General features: G+C 39.2%; 1 protein-coding gene across 2 annotated transcripts in view; it reads left to right on the top strand.

The window, feature by feature from the left end:
• The window catches only part of LONP2 (lon peptidase 2, peroxisomal), a gene marked incomplete at both ends in the record, with an annotated part of 80,825 nt that overhangs the window by 54,578 nt on the left and 9,032 nt on the right, over positions 1 to 17,215 (top strand). For both annotated transcript variants that reach the window (XM_084257657.1, XM_084257656.1), the window contains one exon: positions 10,721 to 10,863. In XM_084257657.1, the coding sequence (XP_084113783.1) occupies positions 10,721 to 10,863 (143 nt within the window). The remainder of the gene's footprint in view (positions 1 to 10,720; positions 10,864 to 17,215) is intronic.

Here is a 17,215-nt window from a genome sequence, read left to right as displayed (position 1 = left end):
GAGCAGGGGATGTCTTTCCATTTCTTTGCGTCTTCTTCTATTTCCTTTAACAGTGTTTTATAGTTTTCTTTGTATAGGTCCTTTACCTCTTTTGTTAGCTTTATTCCCAAATATTTGATTTTTTTTGTTTCGATAATAAAAGGGATGGTTTTTTTTATTTCTTCTTCTTCAGATTTATTGTTTGTGTATAGGAAGGCTACTGACTTTTGCGTGTTGATTTTGTATCCTGCCACTTTACTGAACTGATTGATGAGTTGAATTAGTTTTTCTGTGGAGTTTTTGGGGTTCTCTATGTATATTATCATATCATCTGCAAATAGTGATAGTTTGACTACTTCTTTTCCTATTTGGATTCCTTGTATGTCTTTCTCTTGTCTTACTGCTCTGGCTAGGACTTCCAGTATTATATTGAAAAGCAGTGGTGAGAGTGGACATCCTTGTCTTGTTCCAGATCTTAATGGAATTGCTTTCAGCTTTTCACCCTTGAGAATGATACTGGCTGTTGGCTTGTCATAGATGGCCTTTATGATGTTGAGGTATGTTCCTTGTATCCCAAGAATTTCAAGGGCTTTTATCATGAATGGGTGTTGCACTTTGTCAAAGCTTTCTCAGCATCTATTGATATTATCATATAGTTTTTATATTTCTTTTTGTTGATGTGTTGGATAACGTTGATTGATTTTCGGATGTTAAACCATCCTTGTGTCCCTGGAATGAATCCTACTTGGTCGTGGTGAATTATCTTATGGATACATTGTTGGATTCTGATAGCTAAAATTTTATTGAGGATTTTTGCATCAGTGTTCATTAGGGAGATTGGCCTGTAGTTTTCTTTTTTTGTATTGTCCTTGTTCGGTTTTGGTATTAGTGTAATGTTGGCTTCATAGAATGTGTTTGGTATTGTCCCTTCCTTCTCAATTTTTTGGAAGAGTTTGTGAAGGATAGGCACTAATTCATCTCTGAATGTTTGGTAGAATTCATTTGTAAATCCATCAGGTCCTGGGCTTTTGTTTTTGGGAAGGTTTTTGATTACCATTTCAATTTCGCTGCTTGTAATTGGTCTGTTTAGGTGTTCTATTTCTTCTTTATCTAGCTTTGGGTGATTGTAGAGTTGTAGGAATTTGTCCATCTCCTCTAGATTATTGAACTTGTTTCCATATAACTGTTCATAGTAGTTACTGATTATTCTTTTGATTTCTGCTGTGTCCGTTGTGATTTCTCCTCTTTCATTTATGATCCTGTTTATTTGTGCTTTCTCCCTTTTTTCCTTTGTGAGCCTGGCTAGGGGTTTGTCTATTTTATTGATTTTTTCGAAGAACCAGCTCTTGGTTTCATTGATCTTTTGGATTGTTTTTTTAGTTTCGATTTCATGTATTTCTGCTTTGGTTTTTATTATTTCTTTTCTTCTACTGGTTTTGGGGTTTTTTTGTTCTTTTTCTAGATCTTTGAGCTTAGAGATTAGGTTGTTTCTTTGAGTTCTTTCTTGTTTCTTGATGTGAGCTTCTATTGCTATATATTTTCCTCTTATTACTGCTTTTGCTGCATCCCATACATTTAGGATATTGGTGTCCTCCTTGTCATTCAATTCAAAGAATTTTTTGATTTCTTCTTTGATCTCCTCATTAGTCCAGAGGTCTTCCAGTAGTGTGGTTTTTAATCTGCATGAGGTAGGAAAGTTCCTTGCCTTCTTTTTATGGTTTATTTCTAGTTTGATGCCTTCATGGTCAGAAAAGATGGTTGGTATGATTTCAATCTTGGTGTATCTGTTGATGTTTGTCTTGTGCCCTAGTATGTGATCAATCCTGGAGAATGATCCGTGTGCGCTTGAGAAAAATGTGTACTCCGTTTTTTGGGGGGTTTAGTGTTCTATAGATGTCTGTTAAGCCCAAATGCTCTAGGTCCTTATTTAGAGCTTTAGTTTCTTTACTTATTTTTTGTCTTGTTGATCTATCCATTGTTGATAGTGGTGTGTTGAAGTCTCCCACTACGTATGTGTTTTCTCTGATGTCTGTTTTCAGAGAGGACAACAGTTGTCTGATATATTTTGGTGCTCCTTCGTTTGGTGAGTATATGTTAATGAGTGTTATTTCTTCTTGAAGTATTGTCCCCTTGATCATAATGTAGAGACCATTGGTCTCTTTTTATTTTTTTGAGTTTGAAATCTGTTTTATCTGATATAAGTATAGCTGTTCCTGCTTTCTTTTTTGGTCCATTTGCTTGTAGGATTGTTTTCCATCCTTTAACTTTGAGTCTATTTTTATCTTTTGTAGCTAAATGTGTTCCCTGGAGACAGCAAAAGGTTGGGTTTTGTTTCTTAATCCAGGCTGCAACTCTATGTCTTTTTATTGAAGAGTTTAGTCCATTTACATTTAGAGTTAATATTGATATGTTAGCATCGCACACCCAACCTTTTTGATGACAAAAAATATTTTGTTTTAAAGAAGAATTTACACATTTCTACTTTACTACACTTCTGAGTGTTGAAAGTTTAGAATTCTAAAGAAAACCTGTGGCTGGGGTGTTAATAAAGAGTGAAATCTCTGTGCTGCAGAAACAGTTAAGAGTGACTCTGTTACTCCAGTGGGTGAGCCTACAGGGAAGAAAATGACAAATAAGAACTGCAAGTAAATGGATGATTCTTTGGCAACAATTTAAACAACCTTCTATATCAGTTTTTTTTTTTTTCAGCTTTTATTTATTTTTTTTTTATAAATTTTATTGTTATATTCCCCATACAATTGCAGCCCCCCATTCTGACCCCAATCCCTCCCCTCCCGCCCCCGCCCCCCTAAAAGTGTCTCTGGTTCATAGTTTTTTGTTGATTTTGATTTTCACTTTCTTATAGTTATTCATTTTCCTGGTCCCTTATTTAAGTTTTCTAGATTCCTGCTATGAGTGAGACCATCCGGTATTTTTCTTTTTCTTTTTGGCTTATTTCGCTGAGCATGATCCCTTCCAGCGCCATCCATGTTGCAGCAAATTGCATGTGTTTATATTTTTTGAATGCTGAGTAATATTCCATGGTATATATGTACCACATCTTCTTGTTTTTGATGTGAATTTTGTTGCTGTTCTTGTTTAGTTTGTTTTTGGACATTAAAAACTTTGTTAACTGTTTTGAATAAAGCAAAGATAATTGAGTAGTTTCCTATTACTTGGTTGCAATTACATATAAATGTCCTCAAACATTTAGACCTATTCTGTTATCTTCCTTTCTGGCTATAATTAGAACAGAAAAGGGGTGTGTGTTTGTGTGTGTATGTGTGTACGTATACATGCCTGCCTCTGAACCAAAAAAAAAAACCACAGGCCAGGGGCTTAGGCTATTTATTTTGGATTCCGATAACAATCAGAAGTCAGGTTTTTAGTTTCTGAAGAAATGCCTGCATCTACTTGTAAATGATCTTTGAACACAGTGTGACAAGTAACAGTTCTACTTTTATTATGGGGGCTAAATTAAGGTGGCCTACATATTCCTAATCTTTAAATAATGTCAAAGCAATACAGCTTTGAAAATTTCTGCTTTTTCTTATAGAGCTTACTAAATTAAGCTAAGTACTTCATTATTAGAAAGATTTTTCTAAGCCAACATTTAAGTTTGTGCTATTGAATATCTGTCAGACTTGAGCTGATTTCTAAACAGGTTTTACAGATACAGCTGGAAATTTGAATTCAGTTTTGCATTTTGGGGACTTAAACTATTGATTCATCTGTTCATGCTTATCTTTCCTTTGTATTAGTCAAAAGAACTGAGGTTAACTGTTGAGGAGAATTTTAGTTCCAAGGCACCTGGCTTTCTGGTTCTAAAGCTTTGGGGGTTATAGAGTTCTGTTATAGCTAATTGGATTTTGCAAACCAAGAATATAAAAAAATTAAGTCTAGAGATTATGACTTTCTATGCTAAATCCTTTGCTTTTGTAAGGGTGTTAGGCAGCATGTTGTCCAAACATCTAGAATGCAGTGGTAGTCTAACGTTGAGATAAAAATGCCATATCGGCATACATTGCCTGGATCATGAAGATAGACTAAATGTTCTTTTCTGACATTTACATTAATGTACTGATTGTTTCTTCATCAGTATTGGCCTGCTTTAAGGATTTATTTAACTGTAGGGAAAAGCCGTACTTACAAATGATAGGAGTCAAGTGTTTGTTATTTAAACACTATTTGGGGACAGGAAAATCAAGTATTGTCAAAAATTAAACTTCTATTGTTTTAAACCCAGAAGGGTCATTGTTCCATTTAATGAATCATACCGTAAGCTATAGTTACCTATGGGTATCATTGTTATTCTCTCAAAACCAGCCTTTAAAGTTACAGGATATTAAAATAGCATTCATGGTTTGTTTGTATTTTTAATATTACAAATGAGCTCTACATTTTAATTTCTAAAAATTCTCCATAGTTATCTTTTGAATTTTTCAGACAGGAAATGAAATTTATTCATGCAGAAAACCCTCTGGGAGACAGAGGTGCAAGCTCCCTTGTCTGGTACAGTTGAATCCTCTCTTGGGCCCTTCTGTAACACTGATTCACTTGACTAGTGAGTCAGCTAATGTTGACTGAATTCCAGGCTCTAGATTGCATTCTGGGAAGCAGATGAAAGAGAACTCCTCGCTAACATGTAGACTTCTGGGGGAAATAGATATATAAACAAGTAATTTTTAGATGTGGAGCAAATGCTGGTTTACAAAGTATGGTGGAGGCACTGAACGGATCGCTGCAGCTTTATTTAGTTTATCAGAGGTATTGTGGCTTTTTAAAATTGCTTTTAGTGAATTAAGACAATTTACTAATATATGGTCATATGTTTACATCTCAGAATTAATTTGAATGGATAAATAGATGGAAAAATATTATTCAGATACTTTATGAGTAGGTAGCAACTACTAAAATTGAGAAGTGTTTCACAACCACAGTTTTCATCTACATCTCAGTAGTTATGTCGAAATGATTAGTGGGTAAACATGAAAGAAATGTAGTTGGTAATGTGAAGAGGTTGTACCTGATATTGCCCCCAGCATAAGAAAATATTGGCAGAAAGGATTTTAAAAATGTTATTGCTTAACATGGTTTTTCTGGGTATTTGATCTACAGACTTCTCCTTTAGTTCCTCTAAAAAATCAGATTGAAAATATGCAGGCACAAATGCTTTGGCAACCCTGGTCAGTAACTTGAGTCTCAGTTGCATTTAGCATACTTACGCTGGCTTGGAGCGTGGTTTTCTGCAAAAGATTAACCTGAAACTGACAGCACAAATTATATAGTTAGAAATATTCTAGTTTTTCTGATTTGTTTTTAGGATACTTTTTTCCCCTTTCTACCTTCCCAAGGAAAGAAAGACTCTCAGATGCATTGTATCTGTGGCCCGTTTAGCTTTGAGGCACATACTAATACTATCTGGTTAAAAATAGCAAAGCCATTTATAATCTCAGCATCTCATCTCTCTTTTTAAAGCAGGCTCAGTTTTTAAAAGCTTAGTTGTTTTCATACTGCAGCCATACAGACCTTCTCTTCATGCCTTAATGGTGTCTGGATCCACATATACATACCCATGTACGCTGGAGAGTTGGGTGTAAACAGTATTCCCCTTCACTGGTTCCCATTAATACTCCTAGTAACACACCCCCTACACCTTGCATGCAAATCCAGTTCAGTAACTAATCTGCAATTTTCATTTGTTCTATTTCAAAAATTCAGAAGCCCAAGTGTTATGGGATTCAACTTTCAAGGAAAAAATTTAATCATTCAATAATAATTTTGGTTTTACTGATTCTAAATTTGTTTACTTGATAGAATCTGCACTAAAATTTGAATAATTTTTTAGCATAGCAAAGTAATGATTGTTGTGATTTGTCATTTGTTCATAGATACTAATATTTAAGAATTAAATAATCCAAAGTTATTTTAGTTCCCAGGCCATAATTGAATATCTGTCTTTGATGAAGCTTTATGATGCATTTGATGGGGAGAGGAGTGCTCATCTAGTCTGACTTTTGTTTTATGAGTGAGAATCTGGGTCCAGTGTCTTACTCAAGATTGTGCTCCATAAATGTTAGTTGAGTTATGGTCTTATAGTAGTTCTCCTTCAGTCTAAAATGCATTCCAGAATAATGGGAACTATGACTCGAATGGTAATTTAGAATTATATTGTGGTAGGTCTTGAATACAACTCATAGAAGTTAGCAATTTGCTTAATCTATGGTGAAAACTAGTAAAGGTGTTTAAATCTAGAAATGATATAATTAGAGCAGTGCTTTAGAAAGATTCATTTGTAAGTAGCAAATAAGACAGTGGAAAATTATGTAGAGAAACCAAATTAGTAGGCAATTGTGATCATTCAGGCAGGAACGATAATTGTCGTTTATAAAGTTCCTGCTGGGGATGAGAATATTCTCAGCATTTTACATGTGTTTCCTTATTTAATCTTCTAGTGGTCCTGTAAGATAGGTCTTGTTAGGGCCATTTTATAGATGAGTAAAGTAAGGCACAGAAGGTTAAACAATGTTCCCAGGACTGAGAACTAGTAAATGTCAGAATCAAGATTCTAACATTGGCAGACTGCTCCAAGTCCAAATTCAGTGACTGCTCTGTGCTGTCATTATTCCTGTGTAGTCTCTCTCCACTGTTTAGGTACTGTTTCTCTCAGATGAGGAAATGGAGCCTTAAAGAGATTAAGGAAATGACCAGTCCAAAAAATAAATTAAGAAACAACTTATATTTACAGTTGCATCTAAAAGAGTTAAACACATGAAACTATATCTCACCAAGAAGGTGAAAAACTTGTAGGTTGAAACGACAAAACACTGCTGGATATTTAAAAGACCTAAGTATTTGGAAACGTCTCCTATGTTCACAGATAAGAAAACTTCACAGTGTTAAGATCTATGAACTCAGTACAGTTTACAGGTTCAGATCTCTTCTAAAACTTCAGCAGTCTTTTTTTGGAGAAATGAAAAAATTAATCTTCAAATTCATATGGAATTGCAGTGGACCCCATATAGCTAAAACAGTCTTGAAAAGGAAATAATGGAGGACTCCCACCTCCTGACTTTCTACAAAGATAGAGTACTTGAGGTGGTCTGTGGTTCACATACATGGTCAGGATGCTGAAACTGTTCAGTGGGCAAAGTCTTTAACACGTGTTGCTGGGAAAACTGGATTATCCACCTGTAAAAGAATGAAGATGGACCTTTACCTTAGACTGTATACAAATTAACTAAAAGTTGGCCAGTGACCTAAATTTAAGAGTTAGAATTATGAAACTCTTAGAATAAAATATTGGAGGAAATCTTCATGACATTAGATTTCATGGATATGATGCCAAAAGCACAGGCAGCAGGAGAAAAATTAGATCATTTGGACTTAATCAAAATTAAAAAACTTTTGTGCATCAAGACACTATAAAGAAAATGAAAAAGCATCATACAAAAATAGCAAAATATATTTGCAACTCCTATCCAGTGATTTGGCCCAAGAAAAGGGTGTGGGGAAAAGAAACTGTCGAGCCCCAGTGAGGACTTGAGGGACAGGGGTCATTATGTTAAGAGGTTGAGCTTTATTGGAGATTTTCTTACCTTAAGTCTATCTTGCTTGAATGTTATGACCTGGGCCAAACCAGCAATAAATTCTAGGGACATTGTCTCTATCTTTTCTTGGTTTTGATCTCTTTTCAAAAGTTGTACATGGGGCCTCCCTGGTGGCTCAAGTCTCAGCACTATGAAGCTATCCACAACCACTGCAGCATGAGTTTAATCCCTGGCCAAGGGAACTAACCCATATGGCGCAGCAGACCTCTCCTGTCTCACCTGCTGCTCCTCTCGGCAGTGTATATCAGTAGATCCACCTGTTCTGCTCCCCACACTATCTCTGGTGAATCCTCTCATCCCTCCCATCTCTGACCTACAACCCACCTCTTGTATGCATAAATAAATGAATCTCTAAAAAATAAAGGGATTTAGAAGGTTTAGCTATCAGCTGGGCTTCATTCTTTGAATGGCGTCTTTGCAAAAGTGTATTTTGCTTGCTGCTAGTTTAATGAGAAATCAAAGTATGTATTCTATGAAAATTTAGTATTTCCTGACTCTCACTTTGCATTACCGACATCCAGTGGTCAGTTCTTAAAATCAGTGCTGGCCTGTCTTTCCTGAGTACCTGATACCATTGCCTTGACTGAAGCTTTAATTCTTTAGGCCTGTGTTCTAATGATGGGACATTTTGAAGAGCAGAGTAGTTCTAAGTCTATTGAATTGTTCATAACACAGCTGCTGTACCCAAAGCCTAGAGTAAGTTGCCATCTTCTATATTATCACACCTCACTGCATTAGAAATCACCCTTCTGACTCTACTGCTTCAGTGCTCAAAGCATTCCATTCACTACTCCACTTGAACGGGGATTCAGTGGCCTAAAGCGTTGGTTTACATAATTGTAGATTAGCTTTCCCCTTGTAGCCTTACTTCCTCCTGTGGTAGTGAAATCCAGGCTGGCAACAGTAATTAGATCTCAGAAAAGCCCGTCACAAAACATACAGGCTAGAGAAACTCCTCACATCCTTCTCTGTGTATAGACTGAAGTTTCAGAGAGTTTCCTTCATCTTTAGGGTATGGTAACATTAGCCGGGTACTGCTTTTCCTTCTGGGCACTAATTTTAATTAAGCAGTCACACTTTCCGTTCTGCTCTGAGAGCTACTCGTAGCCAGTAGCTAACCTGGTCATTTGAGTACCTTTCCTTCCCTCCTTGGTCGCTGATATTGCTTAGATAAGATGCACTGTGAACAACAGCAGCAGAAAACCTCCCATTTCTACAAACTGCTGAGTGACTCAATAAGTTGCTAGATTCTGTGAAACAGATAAGTGCATGCCTTGAGAAGTTAGATCAAGGAAGGCTTCCTAGAATCTGGTTGATCCAAATTTTGAAAGATTGAAGTGACATTGCAGAGAGATGACGATGAGAATATATGTAATTCCAGAATAGAAGATACACAAAGGTCCAGCACCGTGCCGTTCACAAGGAATTCTCTATCACAAGGCTCCTGCAGAGCTAGGTAGTGAGAGGTTCAGGGCTTTTTGCATTGGGTCAAGTAGCCAGCAAGTGGCAGAAAATATGAGCTGTTGTCTGCTTTTTCTCCTATGTCGCTCTGATTCAGTCTTGAAAAGGAGCCCAGCAGGACCCAGCAGGAGAGTAAACTAGTCAAACCCTTCACCCTGAAGGTCACAGCAAAGCTGCCATACACGTGGATAACTCAGGGACACCTCAGGATGTCTCCAATTACCTATAGAGTCTAAAATTAGAGTCTAGCATTATTGAATATATTCAGCAACCATTTTTTAAAGGAAAGGAGTTTGTGAAAAATTCTTTTAAAGAGGTATTGGAATGAAAGTATCCTAGAAAAACTAAAATATATCTAGGTATGCATTGTTAGGCGAATGTATATGTTCTATGTTGATATATACATAGTCATATCTAAAGGTATCTATAGAAAAGATAAAAGCTATTTTAAAACATTTCATGAGATAGTATAGAACTAAGGGCCTCCCGGGTGGTGCAGCGGTTGAGTACTGGATTGCAAAGCTGCCCACAGCCTCTGCAGCGCCGGTTCGATCCCCGGTCTCTGGGCGAGGGTCCCACATGGCGCGCAGACCTCTCCTGCCGCCCGCTGCTCCCCTCAGCGGTGTACTTCGGTCCTTCTGCCTGCTCTGCTCCCCGCTCTAGCTCTGGTGAATTCTCTCACCTTCCCGCGCTTCTGACTGTACCCAGTGCTTGTATAAATAAATAAATAAATCTTTTAAAAAAAAGAAGAAGAAGAACTAAAAGAACTGTGACAAAGCTAAAAGAAAAGCAAGACTAGGAATGGGAATGAACAGAGCCAAATACTTCCTATGTTTTTTAAACCTATACTCATTTTAAGTTTCTGGCTACAGACTTAAAGAACACTGTTTTTTACTCAAACTGCAATTACAAAGCCCAAGAGAAAGGTGGTCTGGTGGTCAGTTGGCGCTCCCTCCCCCTGCATGTAGGTCCAAGCCAAAATGAGTTGATACTTTGACAAGGACTCAGCCAACCAGGGCTCTTAGGTGGGTTGAGGAAATAGCCCATTATGGTGGAAATTCAAATCAGGTTTCACATTCTCTTTGCCTGGCTCTACTAATTACATTTGTTTTTATTGGAAAATGATAAACTTGGAGTTGAACTTTGTGTCAATAAAGAGGCGTTGCTTGTATGGGTTCTGTTATGTCTAAGTTCAGCTCTCCTATTAGAAAATGGGTACGAGATGAGACTTAGGAAGAAGGAATGGAAAAGTGAGTAGTTATGTCGATCTAGCAGACAACTGTAGAAGGTAGCCTGTTGCATTTGACCCTTTAATATATGACCTCGACAGCTCATTAGTTGAATAGCGCCAGCCATTGTTCATGGCTGAAGATACGGTTTGTGGCTTACAGAGACAGGGCAAGTGGCTGCCTCCCGGACCTCTCCTGGTAGCGGGGAAAGCTAGATGACAAGCGCGGGAGAGTGAGCGAACAAGGCGGTGCGCTCGGACACCTTCCAGGGGTTCTTGAAAGACTAATTTTTCTGCATAAGTTTTGGAGAATCACAAAGTGAATTTTCATGCCTCAGTAAAGGTGACTGAACTGTATTTGAATCTATCAGACTGATGTTTACTGCTAATAAATTTTCAAACCAAATTTTTGAGAATTTCTAAATAAATATTTTTCTCTTAGGTTGCAGAGAACAAATCTTAGAAGATGCCAAACCAGAATCTCTTAATGACACTACTGACTTGTCACTACCACCTGAAATGCCAATTTTGATTGATTTCCACGCACTGAAAGACATCCTTGGACCCCCGATGTATGAAATGGAGGTGATCATTCTCATTGCTTTCTTATTTTTTTTTAAAGATTTATCTTTATTTATTTATACAATCACTGGGTACAGTCAGAAGCGTGGGAGGGTGAAAGAATTCTCCAGAGCCAGAGCGGGGAGCAGAGCAGGCAGAAGGACTGTGGTACATTGCTGAGGGGAGCAGCGGGCGGCAGGAGAGGTCTGCGCGCCATGTGGGACCCTCCTCCGGTGGCCGGGGAGCAGCCGGGGATTGAACCGATGCTGCAGAGACCTCGGGCAGCTTCGCAACCGAGCGCTCAACCGCTGCGCCACTGAGGAGGCCCTCTCATTGCTTTATTGATGCACTGGTTTACTCTGACGGTTGCTTAACAGATTGTGGGAGAAGTGGAATTGGGTATTTTGGGAGGCTGAATTTTGTCCTTAAGACTAGAATCTTATTTTCTCTTTGATATTAAAGTTTAGTGCCTAATATATTATTATAGCTATTGTACAGAAACCCAGCCTGATTTTACTCTCTGCCACCCAGTTTCATTTTTAAGAACAGCATCTCTGACCTTCCTCTTTAGAAATTCTTTATCCCTGTTGTATGTGCTATAGTTAAGGATTTCTTTGTGCTGTCAAAGACTGGGGGAAGGAGGGAATCCGGAATGGAAACACGAGCTGGCTCTAGTTGCAGGCTGCTCCTCATGCAGACCCAGATGGCACCTTTCAGGAAGCTCTTGTGCATTGTTACCAGTTCCTTTCCTGTTGCACCCAGGGGCTGGTCCTAGCTCTGTCTTTCTCCCCTCACAGCACCTCACAGTAAAATGCCCAGCCGGAAAGACTCAGGACCCGGGACTGGGTTGAGACAGCTGGATGGAAGTAGGTGTTTGAATCAGACTGCTCAGGCAATAGGATCATTTCATGGGGTGCTTATCCAAGCCTTGATAGGTCAGTTACTAGGGAAATAAAAGGCTTTATCCCAAAGAACTTGGCATCTTTCTTCAGAAACTTCACCATTGCCTCCTCCTTGGTAGTTTTAGGAAAAAAGATTTCAGGAGGCAAATTTGATAAACAATGCAGAAGATCATCTCTCCATCTCACATTTGCAAACTACCAATAAATACAGGTTTCCCCAAGTCTTAACAATGAAGAGGAGGAGAAAGGGTCCCCAAACCCATCTGTTTATTTAAACTCTAGGCTGATCGTTAAAGCTAATGAGCCCCTTCACAAACTCAGTAACAAGAACAGGTCTCAATCTCGATAGTAAATCTGGTCTTGACCAATAGAATCAGAGACTATATTTTGGTTATTTGAATCCTCACGATACCATGTATTTGAATTTTGAAGTGTTAAATGAACTGAAGCAAAATTTCTTGGTTGAGAAAGTAAGCTAAACCTGCTTTTCTGTTCTGAGAGAATCTGGTGATTCTGCAGGTAGCTAGGTTCTGACTCCTACATACCCAAAGGGCCTTTTCTCGAGCCTTTCCAGAACAGTGCATTCCAGCAGTTCTTTGGAAGTTTAAACTAGAGCAACAAATTAGAAAAACAAAATATTGACTTATGTTTCTGTTGTTAGGCCCTTTTCTCCCAGCCATCTCTGCTGCTGTTAGGTTTGGACGTGTTGCTCACATTCTTGGAGCTTTGGCAAGGAGCCAGGAGAACAGCAATGAGAAGTTTTATAAATGCTGCTTAGCAATTCTGATAACATTGGCAAAACTCTTCATTTTCCTTGAGCCATCTGAGCTATTATATTTGACCAGCCTGAATTTGAAAGGTCTGATTTCAAGAGGAGTAGCACCTTAGAGTAGAGGATCTAGAATGGGAACATTTTGTTCAGATTTCCTACACCTGAGAGAATTCACCTTGTCTGTCTTTACCACCTCTAGACACCTCTAGTGTCTCATGACTGTCAGGCCCAAATTACTTAAGTACTCTCTGCCCCAGCTTTTGCATCTATAAGACTAAATTCTATGGAACATGTCTTAGTTGTCCCTGAGCACTGTCACTGTGCTAGGAATCTTCCATTTTACACACAGGGAGAAAACTTACGGATATGAAATGCATCATGGAACTTCTCATAAGGTGTGACAGGAGAGCCAGAATTCAAACTCACGTCAGCCAGCTGCAAACCCAGTATTCTTCCCACTCTTCTTTGGTACTCCCCTGTCAGACCAAGCTGATTCCTGCCCTTCCCTACTAAAAGAGAAAGGCTGTAACATATGGTAGTTTAAAAATAAGCACCCGCTCTACATCAGATTTTCATTTCTGTTGCTACCAATTCCAGTGCTCCACTTTAGAACAGGAAGGGTTGGCCTGGGCTTTGTGACTGCTTTCATGTGTGTGAGGCACTGTGGTATACCATTTAACCTCGGAATTGGTGTCTTTCCAATGACAGATGAGGAAACAGACTTAGAGTGTTTAAATGATTTCAAGAGGAGTCAGCTGATGCCAGGATTGAGATTTGGTTCCACCCCAAAGTTAGTCCACACTCCAAGAGACTCCAGAGTTGCCTCTTTGTGGTCTTCTAGGTAGAGAACCTGCAGAGAGAGGTCGTACTTGGACTACTGGAATACATGTTGAGGTATCCCCAAGATGTTGTAAGGCACCATTTTGGTTTAAATGCCTTTATTCTCCATGAAGGTCAACGTCTAGGGTCTGTCATTGCTTCTAGAAAGAGTTTCATTCATTCAGCAAATATGTATTAAGCACCAGGTATGTGCTGCTGGCAAGGCGACAGTAAATAGGCAAGGACAGAGGAGCTGGTAAATGGGCAAGCTTACTTTAGTGGGGGGGGGAATGAACAAGTTAACAAATAGTTATAAATTGGGGTTGATGCTATAAAGAAGACAAGCAGGATAGATTGAAATAGGGAGTGATTATTCTCAGCTCAGGTAGAGAAACTCTCAGGCATGGCTAGGCAGGTATATTATAATTCTATTAGAGGTAGACTTGATAGACTTGCTGCTGAATTACATATGGTGACTGAAGGGAGCAGTAATCAGAAGGAATTTATAGTTTCCTGCTGAAGCAACAGCGTATTTGTGTGGCGGTGTCATTTCTGAGATGGGAACAACTGGCAAAGGGAGGAGGTAGGAACCTTAAGAAGAAAATTGAGAGCTTTGTTTTAAACATGTTACGTCTGAAATATCTGTGAGACATCTGGGTGAAGACATTAGGGCATGTGGGTCTGAGCAGCACTCAGAAGAGAAATCCAAGGTGGAGATGCAGCATAGAAGCTATCAGAAAATAAAGACTATTGAAAGCTCCAGAAATGTTAATCACCTGAGGGAGAAACATACACAGAATAGAACAGGTTGCCCCAGCACAGGCCCTGAAGAACTCTAGCAACCGGGGGTCAGGGAAAGGGGCAGGGAAAAAAGAGAGGGGACCGAGACCGGAAAGAACTAACAGAAGGAAGCAAGGAAAGAGGTAACAGGAAAACAAGGAATTATGCTGCCACTGAAATCAAAGGAGGAAACTCTCAAGGAGGGACCATCCAAATGTATTTGCTGTTTGTTGAGAGATTAGGAAGATTAGAAAACTCTGTTCGATTCAGCAGCATGGAGGTTGTCAGCGATCTGAAAGAGCGGGTTCACAAAGAGTGATGGGGACGGCTACGTTGGGAGTGAGCCGAAGAGAAAAATGGGAAGTGAAGAAAAGGAATTAGTGTGTAGACAACTCTTTTCAGACATTTTTTCACATGATTGCATAGAACTGAGGGAACTAGAGGGGAATCATGAGGGCTCAAGGGAGAATTTTTCAAATGTTTGCTCAGCACATTTGCTGAGAATAATAGAGTAAGACAATGTTGATGCAGGGAGAGGTGGCCCCGTCCCCTCTGTGAACAAAGGGGAACATGACATGAGGTGGATCCAAAGTGTGAGAGGAGGAAATGATCTATGGTAGAAGAAAGGGTACTCTTGGGAGGTTGTGATGAAAAAAGGGGCAAGCAAATTGAGTTATTTACAAGGAACAGATTTCATAGTGATGGAGCAAAGGTGTGTTAGTGGCAAAAGGAAAGAAATGAAGGTCAGAGCTGGTGTATGATGTGAAGAGTTGATGGTCTTGAGAACTCAGGAAATAGAAGGATAGGAACGTGATGGTCAGGGAGAAAGATTTACTATTCAGATTTCAGAAGTAGTGTAGGAAACAGACCTTGGAGTTGAGAAGCCAGGTTGCTGATGAGCATCAGGTGTCTGCTCAGAAGCCCAGGACGGTAGCAGGACCCAGGGTGGTAAGGAAGAAGATGTCTTTTTGAGTATAGAAAACAGGGAGGTGAGAATGAAGGGGGCGGGGGGGGGGCTGGCTAGCTACCCTAGGCAGGAGGCTGGCAGAAAAGGAAAGTAGCAAGAAGACCACTACTGAGTGATACACCCAGCCTTCTAGGCCTGCTGTTTTCTTTAACAGGTGGGGATAATCACATGTCTGTCTTATTTCTAGGATTTGGGGAGTTAAAGGTAAATAAAGCCATAGAACATGCCATGGAACCTGGTACATCTTAGAAATAAATACTGGTTCCTACAGCCAACATACTCCCTAAGAAAAGACAGATCATCCCCAGTCACAAAAATAAAAAAAAAAAACTGTTGTTTTTATAATCCTAGTTTTATACCCACATTTATAGCCTTGTACTAATACTACTTTACTCTTTGAAGATGAGTCTGCAAAAATATATTAGTATGAAAAAATGCCACTGCCCAAGCAAGCTAACCACGAGGAGGTAAGGTGAGAAGGCACACTTTTATCCCTGAGTTACAGCCCTTTGGAAGGCTTTAAACAGGTTGAAAAAACCACTGTGGAAAGCTGTGTGGAGATTTCTGGACCTACTAAACATAGAGCTTCCATATGATCCAGCAATTCCACTCCTAGGTATTTACCCAAAGGACACAGAAACATCAATTCCAAAGAACACCTGCACCCCTATGTTTATAGCAGCACTGTTTACAATAGCTAAGCTTTGGAAACAACCCAAATGCCCAAAAATAGATGACTGGATCAAGAAGATGTGGTACATATATACCATGGAATATTACTCAGCATTCAAAAAAGATAAACACATGCAATTTGCTGCAACATGGATGGCGCTGGAAGGGATCATGCTCAGCGAAATAAGCCAAAAAGAAAAAGAAAAATACCGGATGGTCTCACTCATAGCAGGAATCTAGAAAACTTAAATAAGGGACCAGGAAAATGAATAACTATAAGAAAGTGAAAATCAAAATCAACAAAAAACTATGAACCAGAGACACTTTTAGGGGGGCGGGGGCGGGAGGGGAGGGATTGGGGTCAGAATGGGGGGCTGCAATTGTATGGGGAATATAACAATAAAATTTATAAAAAAAAAAATATGAAAAGGGGAAAAAAAAAAGAATACAAGTTAATTACTAAAATGCATAGCAGCTTAGACTTCCTGTGATATTTGTTGTATACACTATTTTGTCACCCTTCTATCAATATTGTGAATATTAATATTTGTTAAAAATATTGATTATTTGGAAATTAAAATTTTCAGTCTAATTAAAATTTATAGCATTTTCCAATTTAAAAAAATAAATAAATAAATAAACAGGTTGAAAAATAAGTTCTAAGAACTTAGTCTAGACTTCAGATTTAGGAACAGTATCAAAGTCATCATTTCACATACAGACTTTACAAAATAAAGTTTCCTGACGTTAAACCCTCTTTTAAGAAAATAGCTGCTCTCCCGGAACTATAAGAGGAAGGAAGAATAGGAGTCCGCGCAGCTCTGGAGGCTGCCTGGACGTCACCGGCGTGCAGGAGCATGCACAGTCCTGGACAGGCGCCCCCAGAGGCACAAGCCGGGGGCTAGGTCAGGTGCAGAGAACTAGGGTGGACTCGGTGATCATGTCACAGATCTTTGGTCTTATTGGTCTGGTCATTTCTGCCTTTTATAAACTCAGTTGTAGTTACTTTTATTGGTTAAATAAAATGTGATTGCTGTCATTGCCATTCTCATCCTCATAAGGCCAAGAGAAGCCTCCACGTTATTAGATACACGTTCTAGCTGGCCCACCTTGCAGTTGACCAAAAAGCCCCTTGCATCTGTGCTGGGTAACAGTGTAAACACAAGGATTTTAAGCGTGCTGACATAATCAGAAAACAAGTCAACTCTGGTCTTTCCAGGATAAACTTTCAGTCTCAGAAATCCAGTCATCTGAGCCACCAAGTGTTGTGTTCTCACCGGCCTGTTAATCTCGAGGTTGTGTCATCGGCATATTCCTGGCTCCTTTCGTGTTTTCAGACAGTCCCCAACCTTGTGTGAAATCCTCCATCCTGGCTCTGCCGGCAGGGTAATAAGCAAGGTCCTTCTCCGAAGTCACTGCCCTTAAAAGAAAAAAAAAGGAAGAGGATAGACCTAGAAAGCGTCC

The sequence above is a fragment of the Talpa europaea genome (genome assembly GCF_964194135.1).
Source record: "Talpa europaea genome assembly, chromosome: 16".
NCBI lineage: Eukaryota > Metazoa > Chordata > Mammalia > Eulipotyphla > Talpidae > Talpa > Talpa europaea.
This window is presented reverse-complemented; position numbering and strand designations above follow the sequence as displayed.